At 40.4% G+C, this 23,720-nt stretch overlaps 1 protein-coding gene across 1 annotated transcript in view; it reads left to right on the forward strand.

The window, feature by feature from the left end:
- znhit6 (zinc finger HIT-type containing 6) overlaps positions 1-23,720 on the forward strand; it is a 48,143-nt gene that overhangs the window by 4,640 nt on the left and 19,783 nt on the right. Inside the window, exons 3-6 of the mRNA XM_034179516.1 lie at positions 250-356; positions 677-762; positions 3,597-3,700; positions 20,137-20,205. Coding sequence (XP_034035407.1) covers positions 250-356; positions 677-762; positions 3,597-3,700; positions 20,137-20,205 — 366 coding nt within the window. The remainder of the gene's footprint in view (positions 1-249; positions 357-676; positions 763-3,596; positions 3,701-20,136; positions 20,206-23,720) is intronic.

Consider the following 23,720-nt stretch of genomic DNA (forward strand, 5'->3'; position numbering starts at 1 on the left):
CTTGACGCGAGGACGTTTCGCTGTCACTGGTAATTCTGGAAATGTTATGGGATTATAATCACTGTAAGAAATCCAAGGATTTGTGCACCAGGATGGCTTTAACTTGACTATTTGTTCTTTCTGTTATATGTGACACGTTCATATTTAATTTTGTTCTTTTTTGACTGTTTTAAAAAATCTTTTCTGAATTGTTGCTAAACTGAATTCTATGAATATTTCAAAAATCAATTCGTCTTTGCACAATTACAGTTTGCTGTGTGTGAAAAAACACAAAGAAGCCAAAGGATGCAGTGGAGTTAGAAATAAAACTGGCTTTGTGGCCCTCTTACAGTTCGATGAAATGACTCTTCTCAGTGGTGAGCATCTCCTCAATTCCCGTCCAGTAATTCACTCAGAAAGCCTTGTCAGCGTGGTTGCACTGATTTAATAATAATTTCCATTCATTTTTTTCAAAATTAATATTTATATTGCATCTTTAAAGAAAATATTATAACAAAGGTTTTAGTGATCCACCATATTTTCCATTAAACATCAAAGCTGGTGTTTCTGTGCTGACATTAATCTGTTTTTTTTTTTTAAGAATATTGTCTTTGTTGCAGCCTCACAAAAATTTGCATAAAACTGTTTATTTCATAGTAATGCATTATGTTCCTGGTTATCTACATTTGTACTTTAGACTACAGGTTTCTGGAGGATACAGGAAGGTTTGCTGATAGTGCGAGCAGAGACAGTCTTATTCGGGTTCCCCGCACCACATTTAAAGTAAGTACTCGAACACTGACGGTGTGTGCTGCACTTTAGATGTCTGGTATGGACTATGGGAGTGTATATGCTCTTTACTTTAGCACATTTTGGCAACTTTTTATGATTGTTTTTATTGGTGTAATGGATCATAGATGATCACTTACCTAGAGAGAGGGTGTCCTGTTTTATTTAAAAATATTCTTATTCAGGACCATAGGCAAGAATCAACTTTCACCAGAGGCCATCAAAATGTGTCATCGGGTATTGCGAAGGTTTTGAGTCCGTCTTGTCTGTCTGTCCATTGGTCTGTGCTCAGCATAAATCCAATTCTATTACTGCTGGGGTCTTCAAATTCACTGGGAACATTGTTGGGTCACAGACCTTGGACAAGTTCAAACATGGCTAACCTTGACCTATTTTATGAGGTTAAAAAGTCCCATGCTATGAATCATGCAAATCCATTTTTGTTTTTGTTTGTTTGGTGTTTTTTTTTGGGGGGGGGGGAAGCCAATCAGAGTAGAGAGGTACTGTGACGTCACTGGCTGGTCTCTCTGGCGCTCCCAAACTGCTGCATTCCTGTGTAAATATAACATCTTTGGCATATATTATGCAAAAGCTGGCAAGAAATAAACAATTCTAAAACTGAAAATGCTTTTTTTTGTAACCTGATTACACCTCTGGAGTGATTTACAAGACAGCTCACAGACTTCAGCATGCACGTGCATCACACGCGGTAAAAGGCAACTTCTGCTCTTCTCAAAAGCTTATGTATATCCACAAGCACGTCTTCCTGCAGATGGCGTTAAAACTTAAATAAAATATTGTTTGTTATTGATTTGAGTTTATTCTGCAACATTAATATAAACATGCAGAGGTGATTATATCAGTGATACACTGATAACACAGTAAAGCATTGTGGTCCTTGTGAAATGATCACGTGACAGAATACAGGGGCTTTATTGAATATGTACAAATTGTACATATTCACATACATGCATACATACATAATTGTACACCAAGCATGAAGTCAAAGCAATTGTCTGTAGGCCTTCAAGACAATATTGTCTTGAGGCACAAATCTGGGGAAGGGTACAGGAACATTTCTGCTGATTTGAAGGTCCCAATGAGCACAGTGGAATCCATCATTCATAAATAGAAGAAGTTCAGGTCCACCAGGACTCTTCCTAGAACTGGCCGCCCATCAAAACTGAGTGATCAAGGGTGAAGGGCCTTAGTCAAGGAGGTGACCAAGAGCCGAAGAACAACCATCTCTGCAGCAATCCACCAATCAGGCCTGTATGGTAGAGTGGCCAGACGGAAGCCATTCCTTAGTAAAAGGCACATGGCAGCCCACGTGGAGTTTGCCAAAAGGCACTTGAAGGACTCTCAGTCCATGAGAAACAAAATTCTGTGGTGTGATGAGATAAAGATTGAACACTTTGGTGTGAATGCCAGGCATCATGTTTGGAGGAAACCAGTCACCATTCCTACAGTGAAGCATGGTGGTGGCAGCGTCATACTATGGGAATGTTTTTTTTTTTTTTGGTGTGAATGTCAGGCATCATGTTTGGAGGAAACCAGTCACCATTCCTACAGTGAAGCATGGTGGTGGCAGCATCATACTATGGGAATGTTTTTCAGCAACACAAACTGAGAGACTGGTCAGGCTTTCATCCAGGACATCCTGGATGAAAACCTGCTCCAGAGCGCTCTTCACCTCAGACTGGGGCAACTGTTCATCTTTCAGCAAGACAATGACCCTAAGCACACAGCCAAGATATCAAAGGAGTGGCTTCAGGACAACTCTGTGCATGTCCTTGAGTGACCCAGCCAGAGCCCAGACCTGAATCTGATTGAACATCTCTGGAGAGATCTGAAAATGGCTGTGCACCAACGCTCCCCATCCAACCTGATGGAGTTTGAAAGGTGCTGCAAAGACGAATGGAGAAAAACTGGCCAAAGACGGGTGCGCCAAGCTTATGGCATCATATTCAAGAAGACTTGAGGCTGTAATTGCTGCCAAAGGTGCATCAGCAAAGTACTGAGCAAAGGGTGTGAATAGCTATGTCCATGTGATTTCTTTATTTTTATAAATTTGCACACACACACACACACACACACACACACACACACACACACCCCAAAAAAAAAAAAACTTTTTTCATGTTACCATTATGGGCTGTTGTGAGTAGAATTTTGAGGGGGAAATGAACTTATTCTGTTTTGGAATAAGGCTGTGACGTAGCAAAATGTGGAAAAGGTGAAACGTTGTGAATGCTTGCCAGATGCAGTGTACATCACAGCACAAGGGACAGGTCTGCTTCAGTGGTTTAAAATCACTCAAAATAATGAGACGTTTCCTCGGCGAGAGACAAAAACTGTACGTGATGAGTTTTAATGCTCTTCCAGAAGAGTGCAGGAGCAGTAATTTATTACCTTGTCTATGTCTTCCTTTTAAATCAAGCCGTTCTGATGCCGTCAGTGAAAGGCCGTTCCGCTCAGATTCAGATTAGGGCAGTCAGGAGGAGTTCAGGCTTAATTCTTAATGAAACCTGCACAGCCAGATTTATTGATGCAGAACAGATGTTTGGTATTTGGACCGATTAGTTGTTTTTCATGCACCATTTCTTTTCCACTGAAGCGAAATGTCAGCCAGTCTGTGATCCTGACGTGTTTGGTTCACCGCCCAGTCAAATTTTTCTGTTGCAACCTGCTTTACAGATATTGAAGTGCCGCTGTGGAACCGCTGTGCTCCCCCTCCCCACCCCACTTATGTTTTTGCACAATCTTATCTTAATGGATTGATTTTGGCTTTGTTTTGATGCACATTCTTTTTCACTGCTGTTGTCCAGACTACAAAGCTGACAAGCAGCGCCAGGAAAATGAACATCACCCTGAGGTGTCTCCCGGTCACCTTCACTAAGAACAGAGAAAACTCCACCATCTTCCTTACAAAGTAAGAACACCGTCACTGAAGAATTTGACTCATGCATTTTTATCGGTGATACTAAAAGTGCTTATAAATCTGCACCAAAGTGAGACTGTGGTTAGTACTTCTTCACTTTGCCACCAGATGTCGCTCTTGTGGAAGTTCTGCTCAGGTTATCCCTGGGCATCCCTGTTGTATGATAATGCAAAGTGAAGCTCTTTCCAGATTTGTGCAATATTCTAGTGAATTGTTTGCTGATGTCAAAGCAAGATGCTCACACAAGTGTTTGAATGAGCTTTGGTGAAGTTCACTGGTACAGAGGAAAAGGTTCTTAAAAGGAAAGTGGTGGTGGTGGGGGTGGATGTTGTTCTTGGGTTTTTCTTTGCCAGAACATAATCATTGCTGCTAGGGTTCGTCAAGAAGTTAAGAGGGAGACTTGTCTGTAGTGTTCTTCGTGGATCAGTGGTTTGCACTCTTGTCTCACAACAAGAAGGCCTGGGGTTCAATTCCACCCGTGCCCAGTTCCTTTCTCTGTGGAGTTTGCATGTTCTCCCCATGTCTGCGTGGGTTTCCTCCCATCATCAAAAATGCACATTAGGGGTCTGCTCCTTTCTCTGCCCTTCACCAAGGCTGTGTGTCTCAATCTGGAGTTGATCCCTTGGTGCTGGACTGCTCCTCGTGTTTAGATTGTGTTGAACTGTAATTAGGATGGGTTAAATGGACAGTATGTACAATGACAGTAAAGACCCTTCTCCTTGTAAACCCAAGGACAGGTCCAGCAGTGACATTTGTCTGTGGACAGAACAGGTTTAGACCCGGCAGAGAGTTCTGCTGTACTTCAATCAGGACCTGCGTCAGGCTGTTTCCAAAACTCTGATGGAGGCTGAAGCAGGACCAGCTTTGTGTTGACACCATTTATGATGTACATCAAAATCTGCTCATTCAGTATTATATCTTCTCTTTTTTGTGTGCTCTTTGAATACAAAAAAAGTTCTGAAATATTACAACTTGCCTCCACAGTTAACGCTAGAAACCAGCAGGAGCATTTTCTTGTGTAATCCATGATCCCGGTTGGTAATACGTTGTATGTTATCACGCTGTAGGGTGTGCAGGGATGTTGTTTTCGAACCTGTATTTCCATCCATCTATGGGCAGTATAATGCAAAGAGTTTGGATTTGATTTGGACAGAACTTGCTGAACAATGTGATTTAATTTTGAGGAAAAACGTTTCAAAGTTATGGTCAAGTTATGATCACCAACCCTGCTCCGGGAGAGCACATGCCCTGCATGGTTTCCACATTTCTTTTCTCGCCACAGTTTACTACGCACATAAACGCAAATCTGCTTTTGTAAATGAGTTATTCACACAAATATTGGTGCATTTGGGCCCATACCAAGTATCAGTTACTTTTCTTGCACTTCAGCCAAAACCATGACTTGCACATGTAGTTCTATAATAATGAGTGCTTTTCTCAGTCCTCTTGAATAGAAAATCCTGTTCAGGTCCTCTTGAACAGAAAATATCACTCAAATTAGCACATATCTTGAGGCAAAAATACTTTCACTTGCCAGCATAATTAACAATTCATATTTGCACATTTAAAGTAGATTCAGACATGACAGTAGCAGTTACCTCCCTCATTCAATGATAGGCAGGTTCATCATGGAGTGGCAAAGTAAATCTCCAGTGTTACCAGTCCAGTATTTTTATACTGGACAATTTTATTTCTTCATGAAATGCTTTCTCACAATTTGCACAATCCATTGGTCCTGTTAATGTAACTCTGTAGTTTCACACCAGGCATCTGCCCTGCTAAAGCCAATGTGTCATTAAAAAAGTATAAAAATTTGATTCTTAACATGTCCTCAGACAGCAAGCATTCTATTATACAGTGCATGAATGAAGGACACTAACTGGTGAGTTTTCTCAGTGATGACCGAGGGAGATTCTTCCATCCATCCATCCATCCATCCATCCATTCATTTTTTTATACCAGTTTACTCCAGTGAAGGTCATGGGGTGCTGGAGCCTATCTGACAATAAATATGCTCATGAAAGTTTGCTTATACCCAAATAAATTGTTTGCACCCATGCATTTGGTGGTGGTGTTGGTGAAGTCAACATGAATCATATGAATGCAGTGTGTTCACACAATTAAAATGAAATTGTCATTTCAGCACTAGAAATACATTCGCGAGTGCACAAATTTGCCATAAATGGATGCTTAAATTAACCAGGAAGGAGTTTCATAAAAAAGGCCATATAAAGTGGCTCACAATATGCTAAACTGTTATGAAAGTGTAACACAAAGGTCAATTTTTCAAGTTACATGTTTTTATTGCAAACTAGTTTGAAATTGTAGTACACATAAAACCCCTGGCAAAAATTATGGAATCACCGGTCTCGGAGGATGTTCATTTAGTTGTTTAATTTTGTAGAAAAAAAAGCAGATCACAGACATGACACAAAACTAAAGTCATTTCAAATGGCAACTTTCTGGCTTTAAGAAACACTATAAGAAATCAAGAAAAAAATCTTATGGCAGTCAGTAACGGTTACTTTTTTAGACCAAGCAGAGGAATAAAATTATGGAATCACCCTGTAAATTTTCATCCTCAAAACTAACACCTGCATCAAATCAGATCTGCTCGTTGACATTGACCCTGTGCCATGACATTGACCCTACGTGTCTTTTTGCAAGGAATGTTTTTGCTCTATGGCAAGATGCATTATCATCTTGAAAAATGATTTCATCATCCCCAAACATCCTTTCAATTGTCCAAAATATCAACGTAAACTTGTGCATTTATTGATGATGTAATGACAGCCATCTCCCCAGTGCCTTTACCTGACATGCAGCCCCATATCATCAATGACTGTGGAAATTTACATGTTCTCTTCAGGCAGTCATCTTTATAAATCTCATTGGAACAGCACCAAACAAAAGTTCCAGCATCATCACCTTGCCCAATGCAGATTCGAGATTCATCACTGAATATGACTTTCATCCAGTCATCCACAGTCCACGATTGCTTTTCCTTAGCCCATTGTAACCTTGTTTTTTTTCTGTTTAGGTGCTAATGATGGCTTTCGTTTAGCTTTTCTGTATGTAAATCCCATTTCCATTAGGCGGTTTCTTACAGTTCGGTCACAGACGTTGACTCCAGTTTCCTCCCATTTGTTCCTCATTTGTTTTAGACACAGCTGACTGTGAACAACCAACATCTTTTGCAACATTGCATGATGATTTACTCTCTTTTAAGAGTTTGATAATCCTCTCCTTTGTTTCAATTGACATATCTCGTGTTGGAGCCATGATTCATGTCAGTCCACTTGGTGCAACAGCTCTCCAAGGTGTGTTCACTCCTTTTTAGATGCTGACTAACAAGCAGATCTGATATGATGCAGGTGTTAGTTTTGGGGATGAAAATTTACAGGGTGATTCCATAATTTATTCCTCAGAATTGAGTGATTCCATATTTTTTTCCTCTGCTTGGTCTAAAAAAGTAACCGTTACTGACTGCCACAATCTTTTTTTCTTGATTTCTTATAGTGTTTCTTAAAGCCAGAAAGTTGCCATTTGAAATGACTATAGTTTTGTGTCATGTCTGTGATCTGCTTTTTTTCTACAAAATTAAACAACTGAATGAACATCCTCCGAGGCCGGTGATTCCATAATTTTTGCCAGGGGTTGTACATTAGTTACATTAATGTTAACAATAACAAACATTTCTATTCAACAATCCATATTTAATAAACACATTCATGAAGTACCTCAGGTGTAATATAACGGTTTAGCATATTGTGAGCCAAGTAGATCACATAAAGTAGATATCAATACCTTCAAAATGGAATCAGTTTGAAGAGTTTTATTTACTGCCCACATGAGCTTTTCTTCTAATAAAATTCGACCACAAAATTTTTTATTTTTTTTATTTTCAGATTTCAGAGGTTTCTCCCACAATAACTGTTTAACACAGATATGCCACATTTACATATTTCATTGCCAGTATAGCTGGCATTAAGGAGCCAAGAAATGGAGAGGCTTCTTTGAGTGTAATGGTATGTTTCAGTGTCTCAAACATGGATGCTTGCAATAGTCAATTTAATATTTTCCATAGTTTGAGCATACATAAACTTCACAGTTTAGTGTCGATGTCTGTTGTTTGACTGTAGTCCAAGTCTGGGTGTCCATGACAACTGCCGCAAAAAATTTCAGGCCTCTAAGTCCATTATTTGTTGAGATATTCTACCTTGAACATTGCTCAAGAAATGACGGCCATAATTTTTGCCTAAAAACCGGCAGACCCCATGCGCATTAAATTGGCCATATCTCAGAAACTACTTGGCCTACATTTGTTGTTCTGAATAGTCTGGGAATATTGGATTAAAATTTAAAGAAAATCTGAGACAAAGTGCGTGAGGCCCCTCAAATATTTGGTGAATTGACATGGAATGACCTGGACAGCAGTGAGGGATCGCAGCGCTCTGACACTCCTCACCACGGAGGTCATTCATGTCTGATCACATCTCCTCTCTTTAAAACAACAAAAAAAAAAGACAAAACCCGTGCATCAGATTATTTGGAAGAGGTTACATTAAAATGGATTAGAAATCAAACCACAGTCATTTGCATCGTCATCATCTAGACCATCATTCCACCTCAGCATGTGCTGAAAAAGCCCCTTTTTCTACACCCATGTCACTTTGTCATACTGATATTTTTTTGTACTTAACTGTCTGATTTGTTGGACTTTGCTGACTATGCTTGATTCCAATGACAGTGTTAACGAACATGGTTGGTAGAGTTTTTTAGGATACAGAATCGTGACCATCATTTTGATATGAGCCTCGGGCTGCACCACTGTCCAAGGTGCTGAAAGAGTCTTGCGGAAACTCCTGCTGTGGGTCTGTGCTGTGCAGCGCAGCGCTCATCACCGTTTGAGGCCACTCGCATCTGGTCACATCTCCTCTCTTTTAAAAAAACAAAACAAAGAACAAATCTGTGTGTCATTAGCTTATCCACTATTTACGTTTTATCCCCTGCTGACCAAAGGCTTGAAGGGGGACTCCTCTCACAATTTTAGGAGGAAATTCGTGAAACTTGGTGCAAATCCTTGTTATAGGGTAGTAATATGCATATTTTCATATTGTTCTAGTTCAGCTCATTTTACCAGAGTTATGGCCCTTGATTAACAAAGTTAGACTCTGTCAGTTTCATGCTTAGATGGCTGTATTCTGAAATCAACTTCACTCACATTTTTACTTGGAATTTCATGTAACTTGGTACAAATCCTTGTTATAGGTTGATTATATGCATATTGTAATATTGTACAAGTTTGACCTGTCTGTTTGTCTGTATGTATTATACAACAATAATAGTGCTTTATGAACTTTATTCATAATGCAAAAAAACATGGTAAACTCCCCACATCGTTGTGTGTCCATTGAGCGTCCTTTGGCTGATCATGTCATCGTCTGTGCCTCCTCCAGCCTCTGCGTCCCTTCTGTGTTTGTTTTTGAAAATGATCAGTAATTCTTGGCGACCACTGTGTCTTCTTTACTTCCAGTAAGTATGCCATGTATATGCTACACATGCGCTGTGCCTTCCTTGAGTGTCCTGTGGCATCCTCCCACATTTTGTGTTTGTACAAGGGACTTCATTCGTTCGTAAGGGGAGTTTTACCGATGTTGTCATGGGACTTTATTGAGATAATGTTCGTGACCCCAGTGAGAAATTCCAGTGTTGATCGGCAGCTGCAGTGGTTTCACTCTTGAGTGCTGTTCTAGTTTTTTTTTTTGTCTCATTAATGTCGTGTTCATCCTCACTGCTGCAGATGTCTAAATTAACACGGTCCCAGCTGCAGGCCAGGGGTGAGATTAAAGTTATAAAATAAATGGTAAGGGAAGGAGAATTAATGCAGTTCAGAATGTACCAAGTACAAAATATAAGAAGCAGATGTGTGAGCAGCGCGACTGCAGCTGGTTAGTGACACATTCACGCTACACACACGTGCTGCCAGAGAAGGATCGTTATTGGCAGGCAGCTGACGTGAGCGCTTTCATGCCTTGCTGCAGTGTGTATGTGTATATGTGTGTCCGTCGCTGTGATTAAATGTTTATATGCAAAGCACCGACAACTGCTTTTCCTCCATCTCTTCTCTAACCAACTTAAAAAAAAAAAAAAAGAGCCAAACACCAAAGAGATTGATGACAAAAGTGCAGGATGCCTTTGAGTCCAGCACTTGGAGGGTAAGTATATAATAGCTGGCATTTGGCAGAACATTGGGAGTAGTTGTGTTGGTGTGGAATTATGTTTTCTGCAGCTTCAGCCTGGCATGGTGGAGCATTTTCCTCATGCACAGCTTAAGTGGACTGGACAACACATCGCACAGGTTTTACTGTGGATAATAACTGCACATTATAACTTTTTTTTTTATTAAGAGTAGTGATTTGAAATAATTTGTCATATGAGTTACTGTGGATTTGTGCCACGTGTATAAGTTTCCCGAATACTAAAAATTGGCCACAATTAACCCTCTTCTTTGTGTTAACTCAGGTCTGACAGGCGATAAATGAAAATGCAAGCTTTAAGTCTCTGTGTGAGAAGTGCAGCAAAATAATTTATTATAATGAAATAAAATTAAAACTGCACTTAAGTACTGTTAATGTCCACATACGTTTTGGGATTGATGAGCATCCGCTGTTGACTTGGCTTTCATTTGAGGGTGATTCCATCAAAATTGTGTGATGAGTGAGAAATCAGTTTTTTTATGGTTTTGTCTACATGACTCAAATAAAACTGTGACTGGTGAAGTGACTGTTAAAATTACAATATACTGTAGAAGACTTGAACCGGTTTGTCAAATGAAAACCAGAAACCGGTCCATACCTGATGCTACATTGATTACCTTCTTACACCAGTTACGTGCATGTTCATGTGTTCTTCTGGTTTTTGGTTAAGCGTTACAGCGCCACGTACAGGCCTGGCATTTGTACTACAGTGTTTTCAGTATATCCTGGAAAATCCTGCGAGATACACAAAAAAAAAAAAATCATCGCATTGTCAGTTTTTTTTCCCCAATATCGCACAGCCCTAATACTAGATATAATAAAGCTTTGAGTGTGTTTTATGTGACGTCTGTTTGAGTATGTGCATTAACGTGAGCAAAGTACTGAAAGAAATTTTCAGGCGTGGTCAGCTGAGAAAAATGAAAGTTGTGCAGCTTGCAGGAACGTGGCAGAGCGATGTGCAAATGCTGTTCCTAGCAACACTGCATCAGTGTGGAGCGTGCTACTGTACGATCGCATCGTGATGGACTAAAGGTGCACAATGCATGATGGGAAAGGGACATTTTTGGAGTGGTTCATTTCAAATTGAAGAGTTTGGAAAATGCATGAAGCAGCACGATAACCAGAACGAGGCCAGCGTTTGCAGTGACCGGCAAACGGTCACTGCGGAGCGTGTATAGTTGTGGATAGCTCACTGTGCCTTGACTAGTGGCTGTTCAAATACAGATAACTGGGTAGATGGAAACTGACTTCACAGAATCAGACCCTTTAAGCGAGCCTAAGTACTGTTATCTTTTTTCTGTCGACCGATCAGCCACAGATTGCGGAGTTAACTGCGTTTGTGGATAGTTTATTAATTTGCAGTATGCAAGTCATCTTTATTCCACCCGCACTGTCTTGCCACCCAAATCCTGGCACCCCCCAAACAACCACAGAACATGTGTTGTAGGATCGGTCCAATCCTTAATCCAGCCAGATGGATCTGTGCTCTGACAGCCAGACCACCAGTCAGGCTTTCGCTGCACAATTATTTTGCTCAACACACTTGGTGCTTGAATCTTTATTTACTTTTGTTCTCTCTAATACCTATGACTTGCTGTTGTAAAGTCTTTAGTTGATCATGAATCTGCTGTAGCAACAGTGTCACCCTCTCGACACTCAGCTTCATGGTGATACGTGCAGAAGACAAGCTCTGTGCCACCAGACTCCTTTATTCAGAGCAGAGGTGATTGGTTTTTCCATCAGCAGCAAAGACCAGTTGTTCAGTGATCTTTGAAGGTGAGAAGCCGGTCTTCACAATGAGTCATCATCAGTCAGGGGCTTTGGTGAATTTTGCCAGAAACCGGTGCGTCTGTGGCACAGTGACATCAGGCAGTCACACTATTTATCACGTTCACAGTCATGCGTGCAGAGCGCACGTTTGATATGTGACCTCCATAAAAGTTCTTCCTCACGCTGCTCAGCCACTGCAGTACTTCAGCTATGGCAGGGAAAGCTGGCTGCCAAAAATGTGTTTTTTCTTCTCTGTGGCCCTAATAGGAAAAAAAAAAAGTAGAAACCTTATCACTGCAATAACTCTTCATTTTTCACTTGTTCTCTGGGTCAAAACCTTGGATGAGGTTGCACGTGAGTCCTCTGTCACTTGCCTCCAGTACCAGTTTAACCCTGGCCATACTGAAATAAGAAATGGGGTGAAATGGAGCCTGATGATCACGAAATTAGGATAAAATGTAACAAAATGGAGCAGACTGACTCTAAATATGATTCAATTAAGTACTTTTATTTCATTATTTCTGAGCGAAATGGGCACTGATAATAACGAAATGGGGGTAAAAACGTAATGAAATGGAGCAGACTGAAATTTCATCTCTTGAACGCCAAATGGCGCACCTGCCCCTACTACATGTACTGAGCGCATCTTGCAAAAACAAAAGCCAAACAATGAAATAAAAGTACTTGTTTGGAGTCAGTCTGGTTCACTTTGCTCCATTTTGTTACATTTTACCCCATTTCATGTTTATCTGTCCCCATTTTGCTCCATTTCATCCATTTTGTGTTTTAGTATTGCCCGTTTAACCTTTTTACATTTTATTACATGGAAGTGGGAACCTGTGCTCGCTCATTCATCAATATTCTGCCACTTTTGCAAATTTGGATTTGCTTTTAAGCCGCCTTTTTCAATAAAGAACTAAAAAAAAAATCAGTTTGAACACTCAAGATAGCTAAAGTTTAACACAAGATTGTTATATTGCACTGTGCAGATGTCCATTTTTTTCCTCTCTCTCTGTGATCACCAGGCCTATATTTTAATGTCTCCAAGTCGTCATGCACTATGCTTCCTTAATCTCCTTTGGCTATATTGCCATGATTTTGTTGTACCTGTGGTCACCAGAGGATAAATTTTGTGTACCAACAATGGATCAACATTTGCATGTTTAGTGTTATTACTTCACATCCTTGGTTATTGGAATGTTAAAAGAATATTCACAATCTTAAAAGTTATGCATCTTTAGTTTTTTTCAAATAAAAACAACAACAAATAATTTCGTAGTATGGGGTGAGGTATCTGGAAGTTGCTGAGAGCCTTTTTGGAACTTTGAAAGAAAAAGAAAATCTTAATGTATTTCAGATATCAAACAAAATTCTTGAATTGGTACTCCATCCATTTTGGTGAGCACTAATAACAAGGTTCTGTAAGTGCTTCTCACAATTACATGTTTGCCTTTTTTTCTGAGGGCATGCTTCATCTCCATCCTTGGATTCATAGCGGCCTCCATCTCTCCCCACTGTTGGACATGAAGCTGATGACTCTACTCCTCCCTGTGTATGGCAAAATCTGCAGTCTTGGTCAGAACTAGACCTTGTACTTACATTCATGTCTCTGTGTGAGGTACGAGGTCTCTTCAAATACATTTGGGGCATTTACATGGATTTATTCATGCTTGTGCTCATATGAGGGCAAGAAAAGTGGTACTTCATATGGTTAATTTGATTTTCAGTCCATAAGGTCTTTTTATATTCATTGTATGAGGTCTGTTAGAAAAGTATCGGACCTTTTTATTTTTTGCAAAAACCTGATGGATTTGAATCACGTGTGCTTGCATGAGCCAACCTTGAACCTTCATGCGCATGCGTGAACTTTTTCACACCTGTCGATTGCGTAATTTGCTGGTAAGCAGCCTTTGTGTGAGGTCGTGTGTTGTGCTCTCGGCGGATTTTCATTGCAAGGAACATGGCGGAACGACTGGAGCAGCGCTATTGAATCAAATTTTGCCAGAAACTGGGCGACAGCAAGGTGGAAACCATTCGGAAGATTCAGACGGCTTTCGGTGGCTTTTCAGTCGTGTGACTATCCGAGAAATTGTGGAAGAGGTGGGCATCAGCATGTCCTGTGAGACTTCAACACAAAGGTGCTTTTGCTCCGCCGTCAGCTTCGGCACGGATTTCACCGCCACTCTCTTCATGGCCAAATCTTCTGTCACAGTGGAATGTGCCGAAAAAGTGCTGATGTCCACCTCTTATGCAATTTCTCGGATAGTCACACAACAGTCCCGCATCACCACAGCGTTCACTTTGGAAATGATCTGGTCATTTCAGCATTTTGATGGCTGACCGGAGTGTGGCTCGCTCTCCACCGTTTCGCGGACGTCTTTAAACCGGTTGTACCACTCTTTAATCTGTGTGATGCCCATAGGATCGTCACCGAAAGCCGTCTGAATCTTCCGAATGGTTGACACCTGGCTGTCGCCCAGTTTCTGGAAAAATCTGATGCAGTGCTGCTCCAGTCGTTCCGCCATTTTCCTTGCAAAGAAAATCCATCGAGAGCATGACACACGTCCTCACACAAAGGCTGCTTACCAGCAACTGACGCAATCGACAGTCATGGAAAGTTCACGCATGCGCACGAAGGTTCAAGGTTTGCTCATGCAAGCACACGTGATTCAAATCCATCATGTTTTTGCAAAAAAACAAAAAGTCTGATACTTTACTAACAGACCTCGTGTGTCTGTCATGCCAAATCTGTGGAAGGCTGACGGACAGTAGAAAACCACAGAAGAACTGCAGAAAGCTCTCGGCAGCACCTGACCCAGCCTTTGCAGTTTTCCCTTTAAAAAAAAAAAAAAAAAAAAAAAAAAATTCTTGGGCCTGTTTGTCATCATGGTGCATATTTGTGGTTAAAACTGGAGTAGGAATCACATGCACGACTCTGCATTTTCTATTAAATCTATTTTGTGCAGAGTTGTGCGCTGCTGCTGCTGTCAGGGTGCTGAGATGATTAAAAACTTGAACATGAGTTCAGGAGAAACAAAACGCAGACCCTAAAACATTTGCTGACTGATTCCATAGAGTTCCTTTGAATACTAACTCAAGCCTTTGTAAAGTGTGTGGCCAACTGAATCGGGGTGATCTTGTGCGAGTCAGTACACCAGGGGAGGCTGTGTAATGTCTAATTTCACAGCAAAATCTCTATTACACAGTGTGCAGTTGTGTCCACCTCTAGTCCTTGTAGCCTAACTGCACTGTGCCACTGTGAATGAGAGGGAGCCCAGTGGAATAGTGCAGTTAGGAGTAGAGGTGGCGAAAGTAGATGAGTTTAAATACTTGGGGCCAACTGTCCAAAGTAAGGCAGCGTATGATAGAGAGGTGAAGAAGAGAGTGCAAGCAGGGTGGATAGTGCAGCAGATAACAGAATATTTACAGAGGAATCCTTCAAATGGTAATACAAGCACCAAACTTGGCAAAAGTACACCTTAGACATTACTCTGTTGAAAAAACGACGGGCCACTTGAATTTTCAATAGGCAGCCACGTAGAGGTCAAATGAAGAATTACATAGGGGTCAAAATATAAAAATGCTCCAGTCATATTGAAAATTATACCACATTATTTGTCTGATTGTAAAGATTCCAAAAAGGCATAGTTTGGACTATCTATGACTGAATTCTATAGAGTTATGGGGTAAAAACAACAAGAATGGTGACAAAGTTCAGTTTCTGTTTGCACAGGGGTCAAAAGTTAGTTGGTCCAGTTTTGTTCAAAGGTGTTGCAAACTATTGGTTGAGTTAATAGGGTTTCAAAAAGGAATAGCTTGCACCATGTGTCATGCTCAGTTACCACGTTACGGGGTAACATATGTCACATGTCATAGAATTCAATGGACGTCAACATTATTTAACCTTTATTTTAGAGACCAAGCAAAAACAAGAACAAAAACACATCATAACACTAATGATAAAACAGGAAAACAAATGAGTCTTTAAACGTGACTTAAAAGTCTCCACAGTATCCGACTGCCGAATGTGTGCCGGGAGATCGTTCCACAGACCTGGGGCATGGTAGGAGAAAGCTCTGTGACCGGCAGACTTTTTATTCACCCTGGGAACACACAGAAGTCCTGCACCCTGAGAACGCAGGGCCCGAGCCGGTACATAGGGGCTTACCAGGTCAGCCAGATAGGGAGGTGCAAGTCCATGAACAATTTTATAAACTAATAACAGTATTTTAAAATCTGATCTTGCAGGAACAGGAAGCCAGTGCAGGGATGCCAAAATGGGCATAATGTGGTCAAACGTTCTGCTTTGTGTCAAAAGTCTGGCAGCAGCGTTTTGAACCAGTTGAAGACCCCTAATCCTGGACTGTGGTAAGCCAGAAAATAGAGCATTACAATAGTCCAATCTAGAAGAGACAAATGCATGAATCAAAGTCTCAGCATCAGCCATAGACAGGATGGGACGAATCTTCGCTATATTTCGCAAATGGAAGAAAGCAGTCCTCGTAATGTCTCTAATGTGGAGATCAAAGGACAACGTAGGATCAAAAATTACTCCAATGTTCCTCACTTTATCCGTATGATGTATAACACACGAACCTAAGCTAAGTGCTAGCTGATCAAATTGATGCCGATACCTCGCCGGACCAAGAACCGTAACTTCAGTCTTATCAGAATTTAAAAGTAGGAAGTTACTAGACATCCAACTTCTTACTGATGCAAGGCAATCTTCCAAAGATTTTATGTGAATGAGATTACCAGCAGTTATTGGCATGTACAATTGAGTGTCATCAGCATAGGAATGAAAGGGAATCCCAAAGCGCCGCAGTATATTCCCAAGGGGTGCTACATAAAGGGAAAAAAGCAGGGGGCCTAAAACAGATCCCTGCAGAACCCCAAACTTCATGTCCCTACGATCAGAGGAGGTGCCATTACACAATACACAGTAAGAATGACTGGACAGGTATGACGTCAACCATGCAAGAGCAGTTCCAGTAATCCCAAAGTGATTCTCCAGCCTATTGAGTAAAATATGATGATCCACAGTATCAAACGCAGCACTAAGATCCAGCAGCACCAAGACTGTAGTGGTATCTGAGTCCATTGCTCGCAAAAGGTCATTCACTACTTTAGTAAGTGCTGTCTCTGTGGAGTGATATTTTCTAAAAGCAGACTGCAGTGGCTCAAAAAGATTATTCTCAATGAGGTAGTCCACGAGCTGTCGCGAAACCACTTTTTCCAGGATTTTAGAACAAAATGATAGATTTGATATCGGTCTATAATTCTTCAATACACTAGGGTCGAGATTGGATTTCTTAAGTAATGGTTTAATCACTGCAGACTTGAAACATTTAGGAACAGATCCAGAAGTTAATGAGAGATTTATAATTTCCAGCACAGTTGGTCCAAGAATGGGCCACAGGTCCTTAAACAGTTTTGTTGGTATAGGATCAAGTAAACAGGTTGTGCTTTTAGTAGACGTCATGAGCTTCGTCAGCGCGCCTAGCGAGATACCATCAAAATCTGGAAATCTGGGTAACACCTCAGTGGGCGCATCCACCTCCATAGCAGTATGCAGTGGTTGGACCAAAGCCTGCTGAGATATGCTCAACCTAATATCCTTAATTTTCTTCTCGAAATAGTCCAAGAAGTCCTGTGCTGAAAAGGGAAAGTAAATAACAGGTGGCTGTCCATGAATGAGAAATGCTACAGTTTCAAACAAAAACTTTGAATTATGCTTGTTTTTATTGATCAAATCAGAATAATAGGCACGCTTTGTAGCCAGTAGTGCCTGCTTATAATCTAAGACAGCATCATGCCATGCAAGGTGGAACACCTCTAATTTAGAACTACGCCATTTCCGTTCCAAACCTCGAGCCTTTTGCCTAAGGTCACGTAAGTAACCATTGAACTAAGGCGACTGCGCCCTGGGAAGGCGTGGCCTTAAAAGAGGAGGCGCAACCTTATCCAGTGTAGCCTTGTAAGGATTAAACAATGAGAAGCCGTGCATTATACAGTTTGAATGCACGACGCGGAGTCTAAAACACCACGACGCGAAGCGGAGTGCTCCGTGAAGTGCATTCAAACTGTATAATGCACAGCTTTGAGTTGTTTAATCCGCTTATACCATGGTCCCACACAGTGAGCTAACACACATTTATTTAAGTTAACAGAACTTGATAAAAATGCTTAAGTATTTGGGACTATTTTATGCCAGTCTCAAGAGATTTTCATCCTTGGCAACCGTTCTCTTCTTCTTTCCCATCTTCAGTCTTGTCCAGTTCGTCCGATGTTAAGTCTTTATGCCACTGCTTTTGCTGTTCTTCTCGTTTGCTCTCCTCCTCTTCCCATTCCTCAAACATTTTATTTTGGCCAAAAATATTAAAATGGAAATCCATGTTTTATCGCGTTTCTGTCATTCACCTGTCAAAACACAGCTGATCTGCTCCAACTGATTTGCGCATTGCTGTGGTGATGACCAGAGCGGAGTGATATTACAGTGACTTAGCTTGCTGAACTACCTGTGCGTATACACAAAAATAATGCATGCCAGTTAGACAGAATTCTCTCTGACCATGGTATAATGTGGTATAGTTTTCAATATGATTGAAGCATTTTTATATTTTAACCCCTGTGTAATTCTTCAATTGACCCCTACATGGCCGCATATTGAAAATTCAAGTGGCCCGTCGTTTTTTTCAAAAGCAATGTCTAAGGAGAATTTGTGCTCGATTTGGTGCTTGTATCACCATGTGAAGTATTGTTTGTTATTTGCTGCCCTAGGAGTGGGAAGAGAAAGGTGGCAGGAGTGATTTGTGAAAGAAGAATATCTGCAAGAGTGAATGGGGAAACAAGACCGTAGTAAGACCCCAGCTACAGTGTGTCCGGAAAGTATTCACAGCACTTCACATTTTGTTATGTTACAGCCTTTTTCTAAAATGGAGTAAATTATTTTTCCCCCAAGATTCTACTCACAACACCCCATAAGGACATGAAAAAAAAGTATTTTTTTATTTTTCTTTTTTCTTTTTAAATTTTTGCTAATTTATTAAAAATAAAAAACTAGAAATCACATCCTGGGGATGGCTACATGAGCATTTCCAAGTCACTGAATACGTCTCAGACCTCATTCATTAAGAAATAACCACAGTATAGTGCTGTGTGGTCAATCTGTCTGGAGGAGGCAGTTCTCAAGAACAGAGTGACTGTGCAAGAAGGAATCTAGTGAAGAAAGACCCTTGACGACTCTGAAGGAAGTAATAGACTTCTGTGGCTCTTGCTGGAGAAACTGTTGCCTCACCAGTTGTACAGCTTCATGTTGGAATGGAACACCGAAGGATTTTTATAATAAAATTTTAATTAAAAACATACATAAAATTTAGATTAGATAGAACTTTATTAATCCATTGGGAAGAAATTGAGGTTCCAGTAGCATTGGATAGCAGTAGACAGGCTAAGAAGCACACCGAGTATCCAAAGTTTAAAAAAAAAAAAAAAAAAAAAAAGGAAAAATGTAAATATGAATAACAGAAATACTGCTGGCTACTGGCTTCCTGGCTTCTACTGTTCCTCTCCTTCCTGTCCTTTGTCTTCCTGTTGCTCCGCTTCCCCCTGAGTGAGGAGTTGTACAGTTTGATGGCCTGAGGAACAAAGGAGTTTTTCAGGCTGTTCCTGCACTTGGGAAGGAGCAGTCTGTGGCTTTCAGTTACAGTTTGAGAAGGCACATTGGGGACACAAACCTTCTTTCTCTGCCAATACATTTGAATGGACAATTTAGGTTAATTGCTAAAATGATTTTGCACGGTGCTTGCAGGTACTTGTCTTACTGCAGGACTCTTTATTTATGGTGTAAAAGGTGCAATGCATAAAATTATTACAAGTGGTGTTTGACAGCTTGAGTCCAAATAGCTGATCAGTACTGAAATAAGGTCAAATTTGAACTTGTTGAAGGCTGTATGTAATGAGTGAGTACTGTTGGTATGTACACAGCAGCTGCTGATGGGATAAATGTTTGGTTGTAGAGCACACCCAGCAACCCAGAAACCCCAGCCACACTTAACAGTTCCTGCCCAAAGCATTACCCCAGAATAAGTGATCATTATGTGATATCCACCAGCTGGTGTCCCAGTATTCTGTGTGTATGTCATCGTCACCATGGTGACTCTGGTTTGTTCGCTTACACACAGTCACGCAGATGGACAGACTCTGAAGAGCAGCCAGGAGTATTGTCTTGGACACATTAAGGCAGCCCCCCCTTTAATATCCAGAATTTAAACTGTTGTTTTGTAGTGCGGCGGGAATACTGTGCAAGTCCCAGTGATGTCATCTATTGATGGTGTGTTGGAAAGCAGACGCTAAACACTTTGAAGCAAACACTAAATATGATTTTCTCTCATCTAGACAAAAGCAGTTTTTGTGGCACCTGAAGCTGATCTTCCCTCAGAGCAGCACTGAGTTTAGTCAGATGAGGTGAGTTCCACAGAAGCATTTGATTTCATTAATGTCACACCCAGCATATTGTCAAAACTGCCTTTGAAGATAAAAGCAGCTCCTTATTTTTTGTGATGCGCTCCCCCCTCCCCCTTTGTAAGATGTGTGTGTAATCTGCAACGTTTGTAGTGCAAATGTAACATAATTGCCTCTTCAGCTTTTCTGTTATACTGCAGGTAAAATAAGTGTTGAACATGTTACAATTTTTTCTCTGGAAATATATTTCTAAAGACATGCTATATATTTCTAAAGACATGCTATTGACATGAAATTTTCTCCAGATGTCAGTAATAACCTAAGTAATCCATACATACAAAGAAATCAAACCATAGATGACCATAAATTGTTCTAAAATGGGAAAGCACAAGAAAAAAGTATTGAAAACCTGGTGACAGGGCAGCGCAAGAAAGCATGGAAGGCCAAGACACCATCAGAAATCTATCAGTAATTAGGAAGCAGTCCTGATGAAGAAGAGAGTGCAGGAAGGGTGGATAGTGCAGCGGATAACAGAATATTTACAGAGGAATCCTTCAAATGGTGATACAAGCACAAAATGTGGCAATGTACACCTTAGATATTACTCTTTTGAAAGAACCGATGGGCCACTTGAATTTTCAGTGGGCGGCCACATAAAAGTCAATTACATAGGGGTCAAAATATAAAAATGCTCCAGTCATATTGAAAATTATACCACATTATTTGTCTGATTGTGAAGATTCCAAAAAGGCATAGTTTGGACTATCTATGACTGAATTCTATAGAGTTATGGGGTAAAAACAAGAATGGTGACAAAGTTCAGTTTCAGTTTGTACAGGGGTCAAAAGTTAGTTGGTCCAATTTTGTTCAGAGGTGATGCAAATTATTGGTTGAGTTAATAGGGTTTCAAAAAGGAATAGTTTGCACCATGTATCATGCTTAGTTATCACGTTACGGATAACATATGACACATGTCATAGAATCCAATGGACGTTGACCTTGTTTGACCTTTACGTTGAGACCAAGGATTCAACACAGTCAAAACTATTCTATTTTGCCTTGTCACTGCATATTAATGCCAGCTACTTCAGTCCCAACTGATGGCCTATAAAAAGGTGTCTCATTACCAAAATGTCACACAAGAAACATCTCATGATGGGGAAAAGCAAAGAGGTCTCTCAAGATCTTCGCAAACCTTTATGTTGCAAAACATACTGATGGCATTGGTTACAGAAGGATTTCTAAAGTCCTGAATGTTCCTGCTCTGTGGAGCCATAATCCGAAAGTGAAAAGAACATAATTTCACCATAATCCAGCCACGATCCCCACAAGATTTCTGACAGAGGAGTGAAAAGAATGATCAGAGTTGCCCAAGAACCAAGTACCACTTGTGGAGAGCTTCAGAAAGACGTAGAATTAGCAGGTACAATTGTTTGAAAGAAAACAATATCACTGTGGCCTGTATGCACGCTCACCAAGCAAGACTCTACTGCTGAAGAAAAACATGTTGAAGCTCATTTAAAGTTTGCTGCTCAACATTTAGCAAGTCTGTGAAATACTGGGAGAATATAGTCTGGTCACATGAGACCAAAGTTGAACTCTTTAGATGCCAAAATACACACCATAAATAGCGCTGCACATCACCCCAAAAACACCATACCAACAGTGAAGTTTGGAGATGAGAATATCCTGGTGTGGGGCTGTTTTTCAGCATCTGGCACGGGCAAACTATATAATTGAAGGAAGGATGAATGAAAAAATGTATAGACATTTTTGATAAAAATCTACCAGGGTGATGAAAATGAAACGAGGGTGGACATTTCACCAAGACAGTGATCCCAAACACACAGCCAAGGAAACTCAGTTGGTTTCACAGAATGAAAATAAAGCTGTTAGAATGGCCCAACCTGACATGAATCCAATAGAAAATCAATGGAAAGAACTAAAGATCAGAGTTCATAGAAGAGGTCCAAGGAACCTTCAACATTTAAAGACTGTTCAGACCAAAATCACACCTGAGCAATGTTTCTCCATAGAGGAGGTGTCTTGAAGCCGTCATTACTAACAAAGGCTTTTGTATGAATCATTAAATAAATTTCAATCAGCGAGTTCAATACTTTCCCCCTGTCCTTCCATTTTATCACACATTTTATAACTTCATTTCTGTACTTATTTGTTTTGATTTCTGTGTGGGTTACTTGGGTTGTTACAGACATCTGGTGAAAATTTCATGTCAGTAGCACCTTTAGAAATATATTTACTGAGAAAAATGTTGACGTGTTCAATGTCTGTTTTACCGTGTGCGTGTGTGTGAGTGAGAGAGAGTGAGTGAGATATACACACTGTATTTGCCTGTTGGAGGGCCCAGGGCCAGCCATCAGTCCACCTCCTTTTTTGAAGAATCTTGGTTAAATGCCCGCCTGAAATGTAATTCAATTACATGGAATGCATTTAATGAATGAGCAAAGATCTGGCAACAAAGCCGTAAGTTTTGAAATACAAGATTGAATAAGAACAATGCGAAAATATTTCAAAATCAGATTAAATTTCAATTACATTAAATGTGATTTGTCACAACTGTCGGTAAAAGAACAAACTCCCACATTTAAGATTTAACAGTAATGATGTAACTTCTAAAGCAAGTTAAACTCTTATGAAAAATGTTTGTGTATTTTACCTGCAAATGTTGCAGAGCAGCAGGAAACATTAAGGAGGCTGCTTTATTGCTTACATTAAGAGACGTTTATCTGCACAGTTGATGCGCTAATAGTTTTAAAAATAATAACAATAAAAAAACCTCTGGCCTGCTGCTGTTTTGAACCGTGCAAAAAAAAATGTTTCCGAAAGCACAGACATTTAACCCAGTTATTGCTCTCAAAAACTGTCTTTATTTTCAAATCAAATTAGTGACATCAAGACAAAAAGGAACAATGTTTCCATTAGAAATAAATAAATAAAAAAAAAACCCCACCACTTTGAAATTTTTATTTCACTGTATACAAATTGGTCATCAATCAATCAATCAATCAATTTTTTTTTTTATATAGCGCCAAATCACAACAAACAGTTGCCCCAAGGCGCTTTATATTGTAAGGCAAGGCCATACAATAATTATGTAAAACCCCAACGGTCAAAACGACCCCCTGTGAGCAAGCACTTGGCTACAGTGGGAAGGAAAAACTCCCTTTTAACAGGAAGAAACCTCCAGCAGAACCAGGCTCAGGGAGGGGCAGTCTTCTGCTGGGACTGGTTGGGGCTGAGGGAGAGAACCAGGAAAAAGACATGCTGTGGAGGGGAGGAGAGATCGATCACTAATGATTAAATGCAGAGTGGTGCATACAGAGCAAAAAGAGAAAGAAACAGTGCATCATGGGAACCCCCCAGCAGTCTACGTCTATAGCAGCATAACTAAGGGATGGTTCAGGGTCACCTGATCCAGCCCTAACTATAAGCTTTAGCAAAAAGGAAAGTTTTAAGCCAGTCTTAAAAGTAGAGAGGGTGTCTGTCTCCCTGATCTG

This window comes from Thalassophryne amazonica, chromosome 10, assembly GCF_902500255.1.
Source record: "Thalassophryne amazonica chromosome 10, fThaAma1.1, whole genome shotgun sequence".
NCBI classification, from domain to species: Eukaryota; Metazoa; Chordata; class Actinopteri; order Batrachoidiformes; family Batrachoididae; genus Thalassophryne; species Thalassophryne amazonica.